Below are 20,871 nucleotides of genomic sequence, written 5' to 3' on the forward strand. Positions count from 1 at the left end.
GTTAAGTGGGGTTACGGGGATTGGATGAGGGCATGAGCTTAGGCATGCTCTTTCGGAGTGTTGGTGCAGATTATGTGCCAAATGGCCTCCTCCTGCACTGTAATGATTCTAAATGCTTACCCCAGTACAAGTAATGGAGTAATAGAACATAGAACAATACAGCGCAGTACAGGCCCTTCGGCCCACGATGTTGCACCGAAACAAAAGCCATCCAACCTACACTATGCCATTATCATCCATATGTTTATCCAATAAACTTTTAAATGCCCTCAATGTTGGCGAGTTCACCACTGTAGCAGGTAGGGCATTCCACGGCCTCACTACTCTAAGGAATGTATTCCTTATTCTATGCAAGATCTTGCACAAGGTTCTGTATCAGTGCACTTTCACAAGAAACTTCAAAATTAACAGTTTAATATTGATAACTGGGCATGGATTATATTTTCCTGATCAAATTGTTTGGCGTCTTCTGAATTGGCATGTTCCAGAGGCTCAACAGCTCTCCTTTGGTACCAGTATGTGCTTTAGAGCCGGACAAGCCAATCATATCAGATTGTGCAGTTGGCTTCAGACTACTCTGTGATCATGCAGAACAGAAATCTGCATCAGTGTCTGTGCACATAATGCAAAATCATTGCTCTTTCCCAGAACCCAAGAGATTAAACAGGAAGAACGTTTTGTACCGAATGTTTCTCCTCATGTGGACAGACTTTGTCGACCTCTGCTTCTTGCCATTTTCTGAGCAAGCCTGCTTATTTTCATTCTGTGATGAGGTAGTTGAAGTGGAACGTTTCCACCCCCTGGCATCGGGCTGTGGAGAATGCTCAGAACTGACAGGGGTGGGCTCAGAATCATCTGAAAGAAAGAATGGGAACAGGAGTTGAAATGTGTTAGTTTGGGCTCTCTCCCAACATTCTGTTTGTGCTCACATCAACTAACTTTCAGGGACAGGCTTGGGCCTTCTATAACTGAACCATAAGTACTTCTACAGTGTGAACAAAACAGTAACAATTATCTTCACTCAAGGACACAGCGTGAATTGCACTCTTCTGATCATTCTACTAGGGTACAGTGGGTAAAACAGCTGGCTTGTAATGCAGAACAAGGCAGCAGCGCGGGTTCAATTCCCGAACCTGACTCCCCTAACAGGCGCTGCAATGTGGCGACTAGGGGCTTTTCATAGTAACTTAATTGAAGCCTACTTGTGACAATAAGCGATTATTATTATTAAAACACCACTGACCTTTAAACTGTTTTCTGAAATTCTAAAAACAAATGATTTGGAAGTTTTAAAAGTCTGCCACATTTTGTGGCCAATTTCCACAAGGGAAAAAAGGATGGCTCTTTAAATGTTAACCTTTCAAAATAAAAGTAAAAAAACATACCTCAGTGGGAGGTAGTTAATGTGCTGATGGGAGTTGCTTTCCCCAAATATGTTAAACAATAAACAACTAGTTAGCTTTTCTTGATAACTTATAAACTCATACCCCATGTATTGTGAAGTCTCTGGTCCTTGGTGCTGAGGTCCTTTTTGGCTATAAAGTGAGGGGTAAAGGCCCAGTCAGGCCCAGCACAGATTTAAAGGCAGGCTCTGGAGAAAATTTTCAGGAGGTAAGGAAGTTAAATAAAAGTTATTCTAAGGTGTGGACGGGTGGTGACTTCAGAATTTCATGACACAGGAACAGGTTATACTGGGTGAGCGAAATGAGTCTGTTCATAACTGCTGCTCAGTACATATATACACTGACAAATAAAGCACCTGAATGATTTGTAACTGGCTTCATATCTTACTGGGCGTTTTCTTAGTTTCTCCCCCCCCCCCCCCAAATTCTTCTAATAGACTGGCAATCAATCATTCTTTCTATTACCATAGGAAATTAAACACAGCTCCTCTGGCCATCAGATTAGCGACCTCAAGATACATCCCTTTGGGATGTTACACCTTAACTAGTTACCCTCCTTTGTCAACAAGCCATCACATGCTAGAAGATGTCACAGAAATGAAAAGATATTGATCTAGAACTTGTTACGACACCCTGGGCTAGTGCGGTCAATTCCAGCCCCAAGTGACACGAAGCCCAAACCCAAGTGAATTAATCAATAATTCTTATAAAAATACCTGAAGTCTTTGGTTCTTGGCTCTCCAATAATTATAGTCACCAAGTTTATAAATGTTTGTTTTTATAACAAGTACTATGATGAGATATGCAGTAAATACAACTAGTTAACAAGCTAATACTTTAACTCCCCACCCCCCCCCCTCCCCCAGTCTACACACATACACAAGACAGACAACAGAGGGGTGGAAAGGGGTAAAAATCATAATGGAGGGGAAAAGAGTGCTTCGCACTGCTGCCTCATAGCACAGAGGACCTGGGTTCGATCTTGGCCACAGGTCACTGTCTGCTTAAGGTTTACACATTCTCCCTGTGTAAAAAAGATGACATAGGCTTCTTGCCTCAAAATGACATGTCCAATAAACATCCACAGATCAAAAATATAACCGCAAAAAATAAAAGAAAGGTAAAACATGGGAATAAACAGGGAGTAAACAGGAAGGACCCTTACACTACACAACCATGACCGTGCTAAAAATCATGACCTGGCCTAGAACCCAGCACATCAGTGCAAAAGATAAGGCTGAAGCATTTGCAACATTCCTCAGCCAGAAGTGCCTTTCACCCTGTTTCAAATGGATGATCCACCTTGGCCTCCTCCGAGGTCACCAGCATCACAGATGCCAGTCTTCACCCAACTCGGTTCACTCCACATGATATCAAGAAATGGCTGAAAGGCACAGGAAAATACAAGGGGTCTCAGTTCTGACAATATTCCGCTATTAGTATTGAAGATTTAGCTCCATAACTTGCCATGCCTCTAGCCAAGCTGTTCCAGTCATCTACAATCCTGACATCTATCCAGCAATGTGGAAAATTGCCTGGGCATGCCCTGTCCACAAAAAGAAGGACAAATCCAATCCAGCCAATTACCATCCCATCAGTCTATGCCCGGTCATCGGTAAAGTGATGGAACGGTTCATCAACAGTGTTATCAAGCAGCACGTTTTCTCAGCAATAATCTACTGACTGGCACTCATGGGTTCCACAAAGGCCACTCAGCTCCTGACCTCAGTTCAAACATAAACAAAAGAGCTGGGGAGTGGCAGCACGGTGGCTAGCACTGGTGTCTCACAGCGCCACGGTCCCAGGTTAAATCCCGTCTCTGGGTCACTGTCTGTGTGGAGTTTGTACATTCTCCCCGTGTTTGTATGGGTTTCACCCCCACAACCCAAAGATGTGCAGGGTAGTGGATTGGCCATGCTAAATTACCCCTTAATTGGAAAAAAATAATTGGGTACTCTAAATTTATCATCAAGGTAGCATCTGACAGTGTGTGTGGCATCAAAGGGCCCTAGGAAAACTGGAGTCAATGGGAATCGTGAGGAAGATTCTCTGCTGGCTGGAGTCATACCTGGCACAAATGAAGATGGCTGCGATTGTTGGAGATCAATCATCTCAGTGCCACCGCATCACTGCAGGAGTTCCTCAGGATAGCGTCCTTGGCCCAGCTATCCTTAGCTACTTCATCAACAACCTCTCTTCCACCATATGGTCACAAGTCGAATGTTTGCTGATGATTACACAATGTTTGGCACCATTCACGACTCCTCAGATACTGAAGCAGTCCATGTCCAAATGCAGCAAGACACGGACAATATACAGGCTTGGGCTGACAAATGGCAAGTAACATTCATGCCACACGTGCCACACATGTGCACGGCAATGCCCATCTCCAACAAGCGATAATCTAACAATTGCCCCATGACATTCAATGGCATAACCGTCACCAAATCCTCCAAAATCAATATCCTGGGGTTACCTTTGACCAGAAACTGAACTGGACTAGCCATATTGTACACAGTATTCCAGATGTGGTCTCATCGTGCCCTGTTTGACTGCAGCTACTCCCCTACTTTTTGCAATATAAATGACAACATTCAATTTGCGCCTTAATCACTTGCTGTGCCTGCATACTAACGTTTTGTAATTCACATACCAGAGCACCTAGATTCCTCTATACCTCAAAGTTCTCTCTCTTCATTTGAATAATTTGCTGTTTTCTATTCTTCCTGTCAAGTGGACAAGTTCATATTTTACCACATTATACTTCAACTGTCAAATCTCACCTAACCTAACCAAATCTTTTTACAGGCTCCTCATTGTCATCTTGGCAACTTGTTATCCTACCTAGTGGGTGGTACGGTATCACAATGGTTAGCACAGTTGCTTCACAGCGCCAGGGACCTGGATTCGATTCCTGGCTTGGGGACACTGTCTGTGTGGAGTCTGCACATTCTCCCCGTGTCTGCGTGGGATTCCTCCGGTTTCACCCAAGTGCAAAGATATGGTTAGGTGCATTGCCCATTCGAAGTGGCCAAAAAAAAGGTTAGGTGGGGTTAGTGGGATAGGGTGGAGGTGTGGGCTTGGGTAGGGTGCTCTTTCCAAGGGCTGGTGCAGACTCGATAGACAGTGATAAACCATTATTTTTTGGACTGGAAGAAACAATAGAGCGGTTTTCATGGGATCAGTATTAGGACCACTACTTTTCCTGATCTATACAGATAACCTAAACTTGGTATTTATTTATTTAATTTTTAAATTTTTTAAAGAATATCCAATTCTTTTTTTTCCAATTAAGGGACAATTTGGAGTAACCAATTCACCTACCTTGCACATCTTTTTGGGTTGTGGGGTGAAACCCACACAGACACGGGGAGAATGTGCAAACTCCACACGCACAGTGACCCGGGACCGGGATCGAACCTGGGTCCACAGCGCCATGAGGCAGCAGTGCCTCTAATTTTTTTTAAAAAGTTTGTCAAACATGATTTCCCTTTCATATCATTAAGCAGTCAGCATGATTTTATGATGATTTTCTAAATGCACTGTTACTACTTAAAGGATTCCTGCAATTTCCCAATAACAGGTGAGGTGAAGTGTCCCATAGTTTCCTGCTTTCTGTCTCCATTTTTGTCAAATAGAGATGTTACATTTGTGTTTTTCCAATCTACTGTAAAATTTCCAGAATCTAAGGAATTTTGGAAGATGAAAAGAATGCATCCAGTATCTGCAATCGCGTCTTTTACGATTCTCGGATCCAAGTCATCAGGGCGAGAGGACTTGTCAGCCTTTAGTCCCATTAGTTTTCCCAGTACTTTTCCCTCCAGTGATAGCAATTGTTTAAAGTTCTTCCCTTTCCTTTTCCCTTAGATTTTCTATTATTGGGATGCTTTTCTTGCTGTCTACCCTGAAGACAGATACAAAATACTTGTTCAAAGTGTCTGTCATTCCTTGCTTCCCTTATTAATTCTACAGTTTCATCCAAAAGGAGGTAGAGTTGCTCTGTTAATCAATGAACTTTGGCTACACAAAGATTGGGAGCAGACAGCAAAATACCTGCATCCTTTTCTGATTTAGATCTCATCAGGAGGTGCATTCGGTCCCACTGATAACGAAATGGGGGGAAAAGGAAGTACTTACATTTCCATAGTTTATTTTACAACCTTGTGGCACCTCAAAGTGCTTTACAATTAATTAAATACTTTTGAAGTGTAGTCACTGTTGTAATATAGAAAACGGGACAACACATTTGCACACGGTAAGCTCCCACAAACAGGAATGTAATAATAACCAGATAGCCAACACCATGAAAACAGGATATGGGATAAATATTACCCAGGACATTGGAGAGAATTCCCATCCTCTTCTTTGTAATAGTGCCATTGGATCTTTTAAATTTCACTGCGTGTCTTCTTCTAATGCAATATGGGCATGCAAGCCAGCTGCTGTGTACATGATATGCGCATGCACAGAAATTCAATACACATCATTTTGCTTTCTGTCTTGATTATTCCAATATGCTCTTAGTTTGTGGATTCCATGGATCCCACACATTACTTAGTCAGCAGGTTGCTCAGAATACCTAGCTCACAGGCATTTTATTGATACTTGGAGAAAATGTTACATTATTTTATGAGAAATGACAGGGACAATCCAGAATCATTACCAAACGCTTCAACGCACTTTCAGTGATCCAAAAAATTCAGTCATGATAGGAAAGAAAACTGTTGCAATGTTGTACGGAGTTCACTAATTCTAACGGTTTAATTCTGTCTTAATATGCAGACATTTCTGTCACGTTCTCAAATTTCTTCAGTTTGAGGATCAATGAATTATTGTTGTAGAATTAAATATGATTTAGCAAAGTACTGTGACATGTGCGTGATCATTGCAGCCTATAAAGATGGTGGCCAGACATAAAACTAAGCATACACAGCAATTGGCAGCAAACATAGCCTTGACCTTTAATATCTAACTGGCACCTCAAACAGTGTAGCACTTACTCAGTACTGCACTGGAATGTCTGCTTCGATTATGTGGTCACGGCCTGAGTGAGCTTTGAACCCACAATTTTCTGACTCAGAAATTAGATTCTTCCCCCCCCCCCCCCAACCCCCCCACTGAGACACAGCTGAAAATAAAATTGAAGTCCAATTGAAAGATGTAAAACATTGATCCGGTTTTCATGTGTCGACACAAACACAACTTGCAGGTAACTCCCAATATATGTTATGTTTTTTTAGGTCAGCTTACACCCTTCTTTGAAAAAGTTATATTTTAACTCTCAGCTGCTCTTTCCCTATAACCTTCTCATTTATTTTCCATTCAAGTATTCATTCAACTCTCTTTTCAATACTAGTGAATCCACTTACACAACCCTTTCAGAAAGTATATTCCAGATCACAACTCACTCTGTAACAAAAAAAAAGATGCAGCATCACCTCTTGCTTTTTCACAAATTACCTTAAATCTTGAATCACTGATACTTCTGCCAGCCAAAACAGTTTCACTTAATATATCAAATCCATTCAAGATTTTGAACACCTCCGATTTCCACTTCATCTACCCTGCGCTTAAGGGGAATAACCTCAGCTTCTCCTAGTCTCTCCACAGAAGTAAAGTCCTTCATCCTTGGTACTATTCTCGAAAAACTCTTCAACACTTTCTCGAAGACCTTGATATCCTTTCTAAAGTGTGACCTAAACTAGAGTTCCATAATCGAACAATGCTCCAGCTGAGGTTTAACCAAACATAAATTCCTCTATTAATAAAGTCCAGAATCCCAAAGGAGTTTTTTTTAAATAAAAATGTTTTTAAACTTATCCTGCCACCTTCGAAGATACTTGTACATATGATTCAGGTGTCCCTATTCCTGTACCTTTTTTAAGATTTTACCAATTTACATTGTCTCGCCTCACGCCTCATTCTTCCTATCAAAATGTATCAATGTTAAATTTCATCTGCCATGTGTCGGCCAACTTCACTAGTCTACATCTTCTTGATATCTGTTACTTGCCCCTTCATTGCTTACTAAATTACAAAGTTGCATATCATCTACAAACTTTAAAATTATCCCCGGTCCACCCAAATCCTCGCAGGTAATGCTGTTGATATGTGATATATACAAGGACTTCCAAAGAGCATTTGATGCTGTCAGCACGGTTGAATCCCGTGGAATAAAAGGGACAGGGACGTCATGGATACAAAACAGGCCAAGTGACAGGAAGCAGTAATATCGAGCGCGGCTGTTTTTCAGGCTGGAGAACAGTGTGTGGTGAAGTTCCTCAGGGATTAGGAACACAGCTTTTCTTGATCGCCATTAATGACCTAGACTCATGAAGAAGATACAAACTTTGAAATATTGTGGACTGAGGAGGAGAATATAGGCTGGTGGAATGAGCAGACACGTGGAAGATTAAATTTAAGGCAGAGATGTGTGAAGGTACATTTTGGTACGAAGAATGAGGAAAGGCAATATGAAATAAAGAGCATAATTCTAAAAGAGGACCAGAAGCCTGGGGGTATATCGGCACAAATAGAGGTTGCTAAAGTCATTAAAACCTGTAATGCAGATGGGATCTTGGGTTTTATATATAGACGCACAATAGTATAGAAATGGCAAAATGATGATGTCACATTGGCAAGACATAGGGCAGCACAGTAGCAGTGGATAGCACTGTGGCTTCACAGCACCAGGGTCCCAGGTTCGATTCCCCGCCGGGTGACTGTCTGTGCGGAGTCTGCACGTTCTCCCCGTGCCTCCGTAGGTTTCCTCCGGGTGCTCCGGTTTCCTCCCACATCCAAAGACGTGCAGGCCACGTTAAATTGCCCTTGGTGACCAAAAAGGTTAGGAGGGGTTATTGGGTTACGGGGGATAGGGTGGAAGTGAGGGCTGAAGTGGGTTGGTGCAGACTCGATGGGCCGAATGGCCTCCTTCTGCACTGTATGTTCTATGACACAGATACAACCTCAGCTGGAACAGTGTGTCCAATTCTGAGCACTACACTTCAGGAAGGATATGAAGGCACTGGTGGTGGTTGAACAAACACTGATGGGAATGCTTACAGGGTTGAGAGACTTCAGTTACATGGTTAGAGTGGCAAAGCTTGGAGCTGTTCTATTTAGAGAAGGTTGAGGAAGATTTGATAGAGGTGTTCAGTATGCATGGACAGAGTAGATAGGAAGGCCCTATTCCCATTCACAGGCGTGTCATGAAACAGCCACCAATTTTAAGTAATTAGTAAAAGAACAAAAAGCAACAGGATGAAAAACTTTTTTATGGAACCAGTGATTAGGATCTGGAATGCAATGCCTAACAGGCTTGTGGAGGCAGATTCAAGTATGACTTTGAATATAATTTGATAATTATCTGCTAAATAAAGATTTTGAAGGCTAGGGGGAAATATGGGGGAGTGGCTAACTATAGGGCTGGTTTAACTCAGTGGGCTAGACAGCTGGTTTGTGATGCAGAACAAGGCCAGCAGCGCGGGTTCAATTCCCGTACCAGCTTACCCGAACAGGTGCCGGGATGTGGTGACTAGGGGTTTTACACATTAACTTCATACTAGTGACAATAAAAGATTATTATTAGATTATTATTGCAAAGAGCCAACACGGAGACAGCAGACTGAGTGACCTCCTTAGGTGCTGTAACCATTCTAATGACAAAATTATGTCAGAGCAGCAGTTTTCAAACTTTTCTTTGCGGGAGACCCCTGCAAATTTTGACCAATCTCAAATGTCCCAACTGCTAAATTCCAAAAGACAACCTCAACCACCTGAAAGGAAAAAAATGCCATTGCAACATTTTTTGTACCGGTATACAGCAAGATGTACTGACATGTTAGCAATAAAAACTCAAAAATGTAGAACTCTCAGGACATCGAGACAAGACAGAAACAACTCTTCCATTTTCCCTATGATCAATCTGAGTAATGCCATTCTGGAGGTGGCAGTGTAAAGTGATCTCCTGAAGTCATTTGAGATGGTGCTCGACACATTTTTGCAAAACAAAGTGAACACTGCAGAAGATAGGATTATGGGTTAATAACGGGCTTGCAGCCTCCCATGGCTTTGCCTGAGGGGACAGTGAAACGTATTAGCCAGAAGATTCCTAAATTGGTCTCAGAGTATTAAAGGCTAAGGAATGATCCAACTGCAGTGGCTGAACCGATTAAAGAAGGTAGATAGAATCCATTCCCTCTAGTGGGGAGCACAGAACAAGGGTGAATTTTTTTTTTTTTTTTTAATTTTAAAATAAATTTAGAGTGCCCAATCCACCTACCCTGCACATCTTTGGGTTGGGGGGTGAAACCCAAGCAGACATGGGGAGAATGTGCAAACTCCATACAGTGACCATGGGCCGGGGCCGGGATTGAACCCAGGTCCTCAGTGCCGTAGGCAGCAGTGCTAACCACTGCGCCACCATGCCGCCCGAACAAAGGTGAATTAATATTAAAATCACATTTGGCTATTCCGGGTAGTGTCGGGAAGCACACCTTCACACAAAGGGGAGTGGAAATGTGAAAGTCGCCCCAAAAGCAGTTGAGGCTTGAGGCAAATTGAAAATTTAAAAACTGAGCTTGATAGGGTGGCACAGTAGCACAGTGGTTAGCACTGATGCTTCACCACGCCAGAGACCCGGCTTAGGTCACTGTCTGAGCGGAGTCTGCACATTCTCCCCTTGTCTGCATGGGTTTCCTCCCACAAGTCCCAAAACACGTGCTAGTCAGGTGAATTGGACATTCTGAATTCTTCCTCAGTGTACCCAAACAGGTGCCGGAGTGTGGTGACTAGGGGATTTTCACGGTAACTTCATTGCAGTGTTAATGCAAGCCTGTGACACTAATAAGGATTATTATTAAAATTTTGTAACCAAAGGTATTAACAATTAGAGAACCACGGTCAGACAATGGAGTCAAAATGCACATCAGCCATGAAGTTGAATGGTGGAACAGGCTTGCAGGACTGGAATTGCTCTTGATCCTAAGACTGCATGTATTTTTTACCTCTCCCACAGGTATGTGAAGCCAAAGAATACTTAAACAGGCCTATTCGCCTCTTCTCTTGAACATTGTCCTGCAGTTCCAATAGAGATTGATAGCAACTCCCACTGTAACCAATAGTTCTACTTTTCTTCTCATGTATTAGGAGAGAGGGCAGATCATAGAGTTGCCAATTTGTAAGAAGCAAATGTGATAAAGGGCATGTCACTAAGTCCATAATTTACAGAGAAAATGTAACGGATAATAGAGAGGTTTAAGTTCAAACCAGGGGTGTGCCAAGGAAAATCATTATTCACTATGTTTCTTGCACAATTAGACTGCATTCCCTATGGCTGAGAAACAGGCAACATATATTGTGGAAAGCAACAACTTGCAGTGAGTCAGAAGGAGGATCAAATGTTGAGCAAGTTTAACATGACATTGTCCACGGTGTTCTTCACGATACTTGTTCCTCACCCATGAAAATAGTTTATCTGGTTATTTATTTCACTGCTGTTTGTGGAACCTTACTGTGAGCAGATTGGGTGCCCCGCATGTCCCTACATTAAACAGTGATTATGCTGCAAAAACTACTTCACTGGCTGTAAAATGTTTTGTAACATTTCAAGGGCAAGTTGACATTATACAAATTCAATTTTTGTCTTTATCGTTTAATTATGTAGCACCCTTCCACAGTGTGTGAAATGCTATCATCTTAAGTGTTGAGAAGTTACTTTCAGAGGTTCTAAATGTTTCTTTGGTTCAGCAATAAATAACAGAAAAGGATGTAGCAGGATAAGGGGCAGAAAAGGAGTTAATCCGGAAGTCAGGAAACATCCAAATGTTTAGTACCATTATACAAAAGGAAATCCGTCCGTAAAGTTGGAACGTTTCCTCAGAGTCGTCTCAACGTCTAAAAACACAGGGTTTCACTTTTCAGTTTCAATTTCAAGTGAACACATCCCAGCTATTACCAAGTTGCATAGCTGTTACTCAGCAAAAATCAAAAACTCTTTACAGGCACAGGGTAAAAGTTCATTGCATAAATTACTCCAGGTTTCAGCTCATTTTAAATACAGCTATCGAGCATAATTTCCTGGTCTCCAGCTCCGAGACACTAAGAAAATGGTACTTACTTGCTAAATGCTGGGTGTTATCTAGCAATAACATGCAGCCTGATTTGTGAGCCAAGTCCATGCTGCTCACAGGTGCCAGCTGCTTTGATTTGCCCTCAGCAGGTAATTGAGCTGATCATTATCCAGAACCAGTGGCTAAATTTCCATCAAAGGGCTAACTGAAATCTAGTAAGAGATCTCGGGGCAGTACACCTCAGCCACTCAAATTCAAAAGCTGCAATTAATTCAAGCGAGCAGTAACAGCGGGACTGAACAAAGATCATAACAATTCAGACTCAGCCACCTCTTCCAAAGGGATTCCATACATACAACATTCACAACACATTAATTACCTCACAGCTGAATGGTTTTCTTTTCATTTCCAAACAGAACCACATGCACTTACATCCCACTTAAGGGATGAGACATTAAACTATGACCCCCCCATCCCATGGTAAATTAGCCCATGGTATTATTCAGAAGGGGAGCTTTTTCCAGCATCTTTTCCAATAATCATTTAACCAGCATTGCAAAAAATTAATTATCTGGTCACTATCACATTACAGGTGATAACACCAGGTTTGGGGAAACTTGCTGCGCACAATTTGGTTGTCACATTCCCTTCATCACAAAGCAATTAAACTTCAAAAGTACTTCTGTTGAAAAGCCAATTCACCAGAGAGCAGAGCAGGTGTTTGAAAGACTCCCTGCAAAGGATGTATTTTAAATGAAGACATTTCAAGGGATCAATGGCTTCCTTGATGGCTCAGTGGATGATGCAGTACCCAAGTAGTGCTGTGTCAAAGGGTTAGATCCCCAGGCGATGATCAACTAGTTGATCTCTAATAACACCTGGAGCTCTACAATTGACCTCAGCCCAGGATCGCCATCCACTAACCAGTGCAGTACCTTGACTGCATCAGCCTTAAATTCCTTCCACAACTGAACAGCTTGCTGAAACTCTCACACAAAGCTGGATGAGCTTCTGTAGAATATCTGGATCTACAGCACAGCAGGTTTTCAACTTCAAAAGAGGATGGCATGAAAACTGGAGAAAGGGCAAATTCTGTGAACCAACATCATTCAAACTAAAGTCTGCACTCTATAGCTTACACGTGTGGCCTAAATTTAAACCTCTAGACAATTTATTCTATAGGGTTTGACAGCGGTGATCAGTACTCAATCAGAATTTACAGTGCAGAAGGAGGCCATTCGGCCCATCGAGTCTGCAACAGCCCTTGGGAAGAGCACCCTACTTAAGCGCACACCTTCGCCCCATCTATCCCCGTAACCCAGTAACCCTACCTAACCTAACTTTTTGGACACTAAGGGGCAAAGCGCAAACTCCACGGTCACCCGGGTCAGAATTGAACCCGGGTCTCTGGAGCAGTGAGGAAGCAGTGCTAACCACTGTGCCACCCATAATGTATCTTTCCTCACCGACTTCCAAAATTCTCAATCTTATTAATGAATCCCTCCACTGCCTTGCCGCACAATACCTGTACACCTTTCTCCAGGTGCCAGCACCTGTCCTTCGCTCATCTGGCACTTATCTTTACAGCTCTCCTTCCACTTCATTCTACAATTCATCAGATAATATTCAGCGTATCTGGGTCTTACCCCCTCCTTCCCACTTCAAAAATCTCGACTACCTATTTAAATATACTTTCAGCCACCTTGCCTTACTTAAACCTGAAGCTCCAAAATTACCCATCAACCTTTCTTGTTTCTCTCCCAATAAGGTTCCTTGAAACATGACTCTTCGACAAAACATTTGATCATGCAAAATTTAATGAGGTGAAGTGTCATGTTTTTGTTAACATTCCTGCGAAGCATTTTAGGTCATTTTGCCAAGTTAAAGGCGCTGTATAAAAGAAAGTGGTTGCGGACATTTTGTTTCTCTTTTCACAAGTGCAGAAGGAGGCCATTCTGCCCATCGAGCCCGCACAGGCCCTTATCCCAAGCCCACACCTCTACCCTATCGCCACACCTCCACCCTGTCCCCATAACCCCAGGGACACTAAGGGCAATTTAGCAGAGCCAATTACCAAACCTGCACATCTTTGGACTGTGGGAGGAAACCGGAGCACCTGGAGAAAACCCACGCAGACACGGGGAGAATGTGCAGATTCCACACAGACAGTGACCCAAGCCGAGAATCGAACCTGGGACCCTGGAGCTGTGAAGGAACTGTGCTAACCACTGTGCTACCAATGGTGAGGTAAAGAAAGTCAGGGATGAAGAGACCCTAATTGATGATCTTTAGGCAATGTTTGCTCTAAGCAATGCAGCTGTGCAACCACCAAGAAATTCCAAGGCAGACTGAGAACAATTCGGCCCTTTAAGTTACCACAAGTGCACAGCCACGTCAAAACAAAATCAAAGGGTCTGTGTACTTAAATTAATAGGCCATACACACAAAAAGAAATTGAGGGAAATTTGTTTGTAAGTTCGGAAGGAGATTCCCGAGATGAGGAAAAATGGTGTGTAAAACAATACCCTGCGACGTACATGGGAACAATGTGAGAGAGCAGTTTGTTTAAAACATTTTGCCATCTTACTCGTATAGTCATGTTGAGTGTAACCTTTTCTGGCATTAAGGGCAAGACAGTGAAAGTGTGAGAGTGTGTTGTTGTAAGTGTCAGGAGCTGTGAACCAAAGATGGTGATGAGACAGATTCAGAGCTGCTTGTATTGAAAGTTATCTTCCAATTCTAACACAAAGCAATGTCAATCATTGCAGGCTCCTTCCAAAGGAGTACACGTATTGAGCAACACGCACAGCAGCTAAATTGAGTAACAAGAATGTATTGCACGGCAGTCCTTCAAAATCATTTAAAACTATGCAATGTGCCTTTGGTGGAGCAAAAACCTGCCACTAAACAGAAAAGCACATCACTGAAGTTTCTCTTCCAACTACCTTCTCCCCCTTTCCCCCACCAAATAGAACCAAGTACCATGGCTTGTCACAGGTTGGCATCAATCTGCTTCTTAGGCGCTGAGGACCGGGTTCGATCACGGCCCCGGGTCACTGTCTGTGTGAAGTTTACACATTCTCCCCGTGGTGTGCAGGTTAGGTGGGTTGGTCATGCTAAAATTGCCCCTTAATTAGAAAAAAGTAATTTGAGTACTCTAAATTTTTTTTTAAAAATCAATCTGCTTCCTGACCTCTCGGCAAATTTGCTGATAATGAAGTGATTCTGGGAAGATTCACCTGGCCATCTATCTTTCCTGGATGTGAAAATGAACCTTACAGTCCTCACTCTCATATACCACCAGGCACTGCAAACACATCATAGTGACCTTCTGTGGCCAAGTATTAACACAATCTGAAGCAACATTTAGTCTATAGTAGCACTATGTAGTATGAGAAAATGGCTGGGCACCACCAAAGAACAAAGAAAAGTACAGCACAGGAACAGGCCCTTCGGCCCTCCAAGCCTGTGCCGACCATGCTGCCCAACTAAACAAAAATCTTTTACACTTCCTGGGTCTGTATCCCTCTATTCCCATCCTATTCATGTATTTGTCAAGATGCCCCTTAAATGTCACTATCGTCCCTGCTTCCACCACCTCCTCCGGGAGCGAGTTCCGGGCACCCACTACCCTCTGTGTAAAAAAACTTGCCTCGTACATCTACTCTAAACCTTGCCCCTCGCACCTTAAACCTATGCCCCCCTAGTAATTGACCCCTCTACCCTGGGGAAAAGCCTCTGACTATCCACTCTGTCTATGCCCCTCATAATTTTGTAGACCTCTATCAGGTCGCCCCTCAACCTCCGTCATTCCAGTGAGAACAAACCGAGTTTATTCAACCGCTCCTCATAGCTAATGCCCTCCATACCAGGCAACATTCTGGTAAATCTCTTCTGCACCCTCTCTAAAGCCTCCACATCCTTCTGGTAGTGTGGCGACCAGAATTGAACACTATACTCCAAGTGTGGCCTAACTAAGGTTCTATACAGCTGCAACATGACTTGCAAATTCTTATACTCAATGCCCCGGCCAATGAAGGCAAGCATGCCGTATGCCTTTCCCACCTGTGTTGCCCCTTTCAGTGACCTGTGGATCTGTACACCTAGATCTCTCTGACTTTCAATACTCTTGAGGGTTCTACCATTCACTGTATATTCACTACCTGCATTAGACCTTCCAAAATGCATTACCTCACATTTGTCCGGATTAAACTCCATCTGCCATCTCTCCGCCCAAGTCTCCAAACGATCTAATCCTGCTGTATCCTCTGACAGTCCTCATCGCTATCCGCAATTCCGCCAACCTTTGTGTCGTCTGCAAACTTACTAATCAGACCAGTTACATTTTCCTCCAAATCAATTATATATACTACAAACAGCAACGGTCCCAGCACTGATCCCTGCGGAACACCACTAGTCACAGCCCTCCAATTAGAAAAGCATCCTTCCATTGCTACTCTCTGCCTATGACCTAGCCAGTTCTGTATCCACCTTGCCAGCTCACCCCGATCCCGTGTGACTTCACCTTTTGTACTAGTCTACCATGAGGGACCTTGTCAAAGGCCTTACTGAAGTCCATATAGACAACATCCACTGCCCTACCTGCATCAATCATCTTTGTGACCTCCTCGAAAAACTCTATCAAGTTAGTGAGACACGACCTCCCCTTCACATATCCATGCTGCCTCTCACTAATACGTCCATTTGCTTCCAAATGGGAGTAGATCCTGTCTCGAAGAATTCTCTCCAGTAATTTCCCTACCACTGACCTAAGGCTCACCGGCCTGTAGTTCCCTGGATTATCCTTGCTACCCTTTTTAAACAGAGGAACAACATTGGCATTCTCCAGTCCCCCGGGCATCACCTGGAGACAGTGAGGATCCAAATATTTCTGTCAAGGCCTCAGCAATTTCCTCTCTAGCCTCCATCAGTATTCTGGGGTAGATCCCATCAGGCCCTGGGGACTTACCTACCTTAATATTTTTCAAGACGCCCAACACCTCGTCTTTTTGGATTTCAATGTGACCCAGGCTATCTACACACCGTTCTCCAGACTCAACATCTACCAATTTCTTCTCTTTGGTGAATACTGATGCAAAGTATTCATTTAGTACCTCGCCCATTTCCTCTGGCTCCACACATAGATTCCCTTTCCTATCCTTCAGTGGGCCAACCCTTTCCCTGGCTACCCTCTTGCTTTTTATGTACGTGTAAAAAGCCTTGGGATTTTCCTTAACCCTATTTGCCAATTACTTTTCGTGACCCCTTCTAGCCCTCCTGACTCCTTGCTTAAGTTCCTTCCTACTTTCCTTATATTCCACACAGGCTTAGTCTGTTCCCAGCCTTTTAGCCCTGACAAATGCCTCCTTTTGCTTTTTGACGAGGCCTACAATATCTCTCGTTATCCAAGGCTCCCGAAAATTGCTGTATTTATCCTTCTTCCTCTCAGGAACATGCTGGTCCTGAATTCCTTTCAACTGACACTTGAAAGCCTCCCACATGTCAGATGTTGATTTACCCTCAAACATCCGCCCCCAATCTAGGTTCTTCAGTTTCCGCCTAATTTTGTTATAATTAGCCTTCCCCCAATTTAGCACATTCACCCTAGGACCACTCTTATCCTTGTCCACCAGCACTTTAAAACTTACTGAATTGTGGTCACTGTTCCCGAAATGCTCCCCCACTGAAACTTCTACCACCTGGCCGGGTTCATTCCCCAATACCAGGTCCAGTACAGCCCCTTCCCTAGTTGGACTGTCTACATATTGTTTTAAGAAGCCCTCCTGGATGCCCCTTACAAACCCTGCCCCGTCTAAGCCCCTGGCACTAAGTGAGTCCCAGTCAATATTGGGGAAGTTGAAGTCTCCAATCACCACAGCCCTGTTGTATTCACTCTCTTCCAAAATCGGTCTACCTATCTGCTCCTCTATCTCCTGTTGGCTGTTGGGAGGCCTGTAGTAAACCCCCAACATTGTGACTGCACCTTTCTTATTCCTGATCTCTACCCATATAGCCTCACTGCCCTGAGGTGTCCTCCTGTAGTACAGCTGTGATATTCTCCCTAACCAGTAGCGCAACTCCACCATTTACATCCCCCTCTATCCTGCCTGAAACATCTAAATCCTGGAACATTTAGCTGCCAATCCTGCCCTTCCCTCAACCAGGTCTCTGTAATGGCAACAACATCATAGTTGCAAGTACTAATCCAAGCTCTAAGTTCATCTGCCTTACCCGTAATACTTCTTGCATTAAAACATATGCACTTCAGGCCACCAGACCCGCTGTGTTCAGCAACTTCTCCCTGTCTGCTCTGCCTCAGAGCCACACTGTCCATATTCCCTAGTTCTCCCTCAATGCTCTCACCTTCTGACCTATTGCTCCCGTGCCCACCCCCCGCCATACTAGTTTAAACCCTCCCGTCTGACACTAGCAAACCTCGCGGCCAGGATATTTATGCCTCTCCAGTTTAGATGCAACCCGTCCTTCTTATATAGGTCACACCTGCCCCGGAAGAGCTCGCAGTGGTCCAGATAACGGAAACCCTCCCTCCTACACCGGCTGTTTAGCCACACGTTTAGCTGCTCTATCTTCCTATTTCGAGCCTCACTGGAATGTGGCACAGGGAGTAATCCAGAGATTACAACCCTCAAGGTCCTGTCTTTTAACTTTCTGCCTAGCTCCCTGAACTCCTGCTGCAGGACCTCATGCCCCTTCCTGCCTATGTCGTTAGTACCAATATGTACAACGTCCTCTGCCTGTTTGCCCTCCCCCTTCAGAATGCCCTCTACCCGTTCGGAGACATCCTGGACCAACATACCATCCTGGAGACGCTTTCACGTCCACAGAAGCGCCTATCTGTGCCCCTGACTATAGAGTCCCCTATGACTATTGCTCTTCTGCACTTTGACCCTCCCTTCTGAACATCAGAGTCAGCCGAGGTGCCACTGCTCTGGCTGCTGCTGTTTTCCCCTGATAGGCTATCCCCCCCGACAGTATCCAAAGGGGTATACCTGTTCGAGAGGGGGACAACCATAGGGGATTCCTGCACTGACTGCCTGCCCTTTCTGGTGGTCACCCATTTCTCTGCCTGCACCTTGGGTGTGACCACATTTATATAACTGCTATCTATGACACTTTCCGCCACCTGCATGCTCCTAAGTGCATCCAACTGCCGCTCCAACCGAACCATGCGGTCTGTGAGGAGCTCCAGTTGGGTGCACTTTCTGCAGATGAAGCCATCCGGGATTGCTGGAAGCCTCACGGTCCTGCCACATCTCACAGTCAGAGCACTGCACCCCTCTAACTGACATAGTCCAAAGATGTGCAGGTTAGGTGGATTGGCCATGATAAATTGCCCTTAGTGTCCAAAATTGCCCTTAGTGTTGGGTGGAGTTACTGGGTTGTGGGGATAGGGTGGAGGTGTTGACCTTGGTTAGGGTGCTCTTTCCAAGAGCTAGTGCAGACTCGATGGGCCGACTGGCCTCCTTCTGCACTGTAAATTCTATGATAATCTATGATTGCGTCAATTAATTAGTAAATTAAAGTTAAAAGTTTTTTTAAAAAGTTACTGTTAACTATATGTTTCCTAGCACTAGATTTCTACTATATATGTGAAAGCTAAATACAGTACTCAGATATCTGGCTTAGATAGCCCTCTAAATTATAATTAAGTAATTATGTTTAATTAGTTTACCAATGCTTAATTTTTAAAATTTAGTGTAGATTCCCAGCCAGCCAATCAGGTCACAGCTTTTCTGGGATGTCACTTAAGTTTCTCCCCCCCCCCCCAACACAAAATTTGAAAAGGTAATAAAAGTAAAAATGAGTAAAAATCACCTCCTTCTGAGGGTCTCAGATGCTCTCAGGTTCTCTCCCTGCTGATTAAAAGTTACAGGCCAGAAGAAAGAGAACAAAACAGTAGAGAAAAAGCACCTTCTCCCACTCTGCACCGAATTACCTCACTGCACCAAATTACCAAGTTTCAAATTCCCACTCTGGATGTGTCTCACTCACTCAGGCTGTGTCTCTTTGACCTGCGCAACACCCATTTTTACATTGCTACATGCACACTTTCCCCAAGAAGTTACTGCCAGAGGCTTCATCTTCCCATTGCAGATTCTGAGCATGCTCAATTACTTTTGGGTTTGGATCCATACAAGACTTTTAAAAAGTTTGCTATTTTTCCCAAGAGTGCAACTGCACTTCTTACAAAGTGTTCAACTCTGGCACTGCCTGACTTTGAATAAAACAAGAGTTTCTGTGGTTAGTAGCCAGAACTGGGTGTGTCCTGGAAGACTGAGACAATTCTTATTCACACAAGTGACCTTGCATTTGACATACAATCGGAACCTCTATTCCCCCCCACATGCATTTGCCCTCCCTTTTGGAGATTTCAAAATTGGATTTGTAGTGCAGACCAACAGTAGCTGGGTAACACTACCTAATCAGCTGCCCCAGTCGACCAATCAAGACAAAGTCACATATCCTAGATCTGACTGTCAAACCTTCTGACGGCTCGAGATAGTTAGGGAATACTATCCTTTGCTTTGCAGGCAAGGGGATGGGCTTCTGCCTCAGAGTACCTCGCAGTGGATTGGCCATGCTAAATTGCCCTTAGTCTCCAAAAAAGGTTGGGAGGGGTTACTTGGTTACAGGGGTAGGGTGGAGGTGTGGGCTTGGGTAGGGTGTTCTTTCCAAGTGCCAGTGCAGACCCAATGGGCCGAATGGCCTTCTTCTGCACTGTTGATTCTATGATTTATTGTTTTATGACACTCCGCACTAACCATTTAAACAAAATTCTTCTTTTTTAAAAAAAAAAGACAGGAATGACAGAAAATTGAGCAGGGGGACTCAAATTCCCCAAACGTCACAACCTGGAAGGGAAAAATGACAGAGCACGATGGATCATGCAGCACAGTCTCCACCCACTCTCTTAACAACACTTAACAAGAATGTACTGAGTCTTACCCAGTGGCAGAGCAGAGGGCCACTACTTTATTCAGCGGAGACTTTCAGAAGCTTTGAGGTTCTGAGTTACTTTGATGGAACAGGCTGTGCTGAATCATCTCAACCTGTTGCTTCAAGTGGGATGGGGTGGCATGGTAGCTAGCACTGTTGCTTCACAGTGCCAGGATCCCGGGTTCCATTCCCGGCTTGGGTCATTGTCTGCACGTTCTCCCGGTGTCTGCGTGGGTTTCATCCTGGTGCTCCGGTTTCCTCCCACAAGTCCCGAAAGACACGCTTGTTAGGTGAATTGGACATTCTGAATTCTCCCTCAGTGTACCCGAACAGGCGCTGGAATGTGGCGACTAGGGGCTTTTCACAGTCACTTCATTGCAGTGTTAATGTAAGCCTACTTGTGACAATAATAAAGATTATTATTATACACAAGTGACAGC

General features: G+C 43.8%; 1 protein-coding gene across 1 annotated transcript in view; it reads right to left on the bottom strand.

Moving 5' to 3' along the window:
- rad54l2 (RAD54 like 2) overlaps positions 1 to 20,871 on the bottom strand; it is a 205,552-nt gene that overhangs the window by 100,820 nt on the left and 83,861 nt on the right. The window contains exon 3 of the mRNA XM_072472078.1: positions 684 to 855. Within this exon, the coding sequence (XP_072328179.1) occupies positions 684 to 855 (172 nt within the window). The remainder of the gene's footprint in view (positions 1 to 683; positions 856 to 20,871) is intronic.

Source organism: Scyliorhinus torazame, chromosome 13, assembly GCF_047496885.1.
Source record: "Scyliorhinus torazame isolate Kashiwa2021f chromosome 13, sScyTor2.1, whole genome shotgun sequence".
Classification (NCBI taxonomy): Eukaryota; Metazoa; Chordata; class Chondrichthyes; order Carcharhiniformes; family Scyliorhinidae; genus Scyliorhinus; species Scyliorhinus torazame.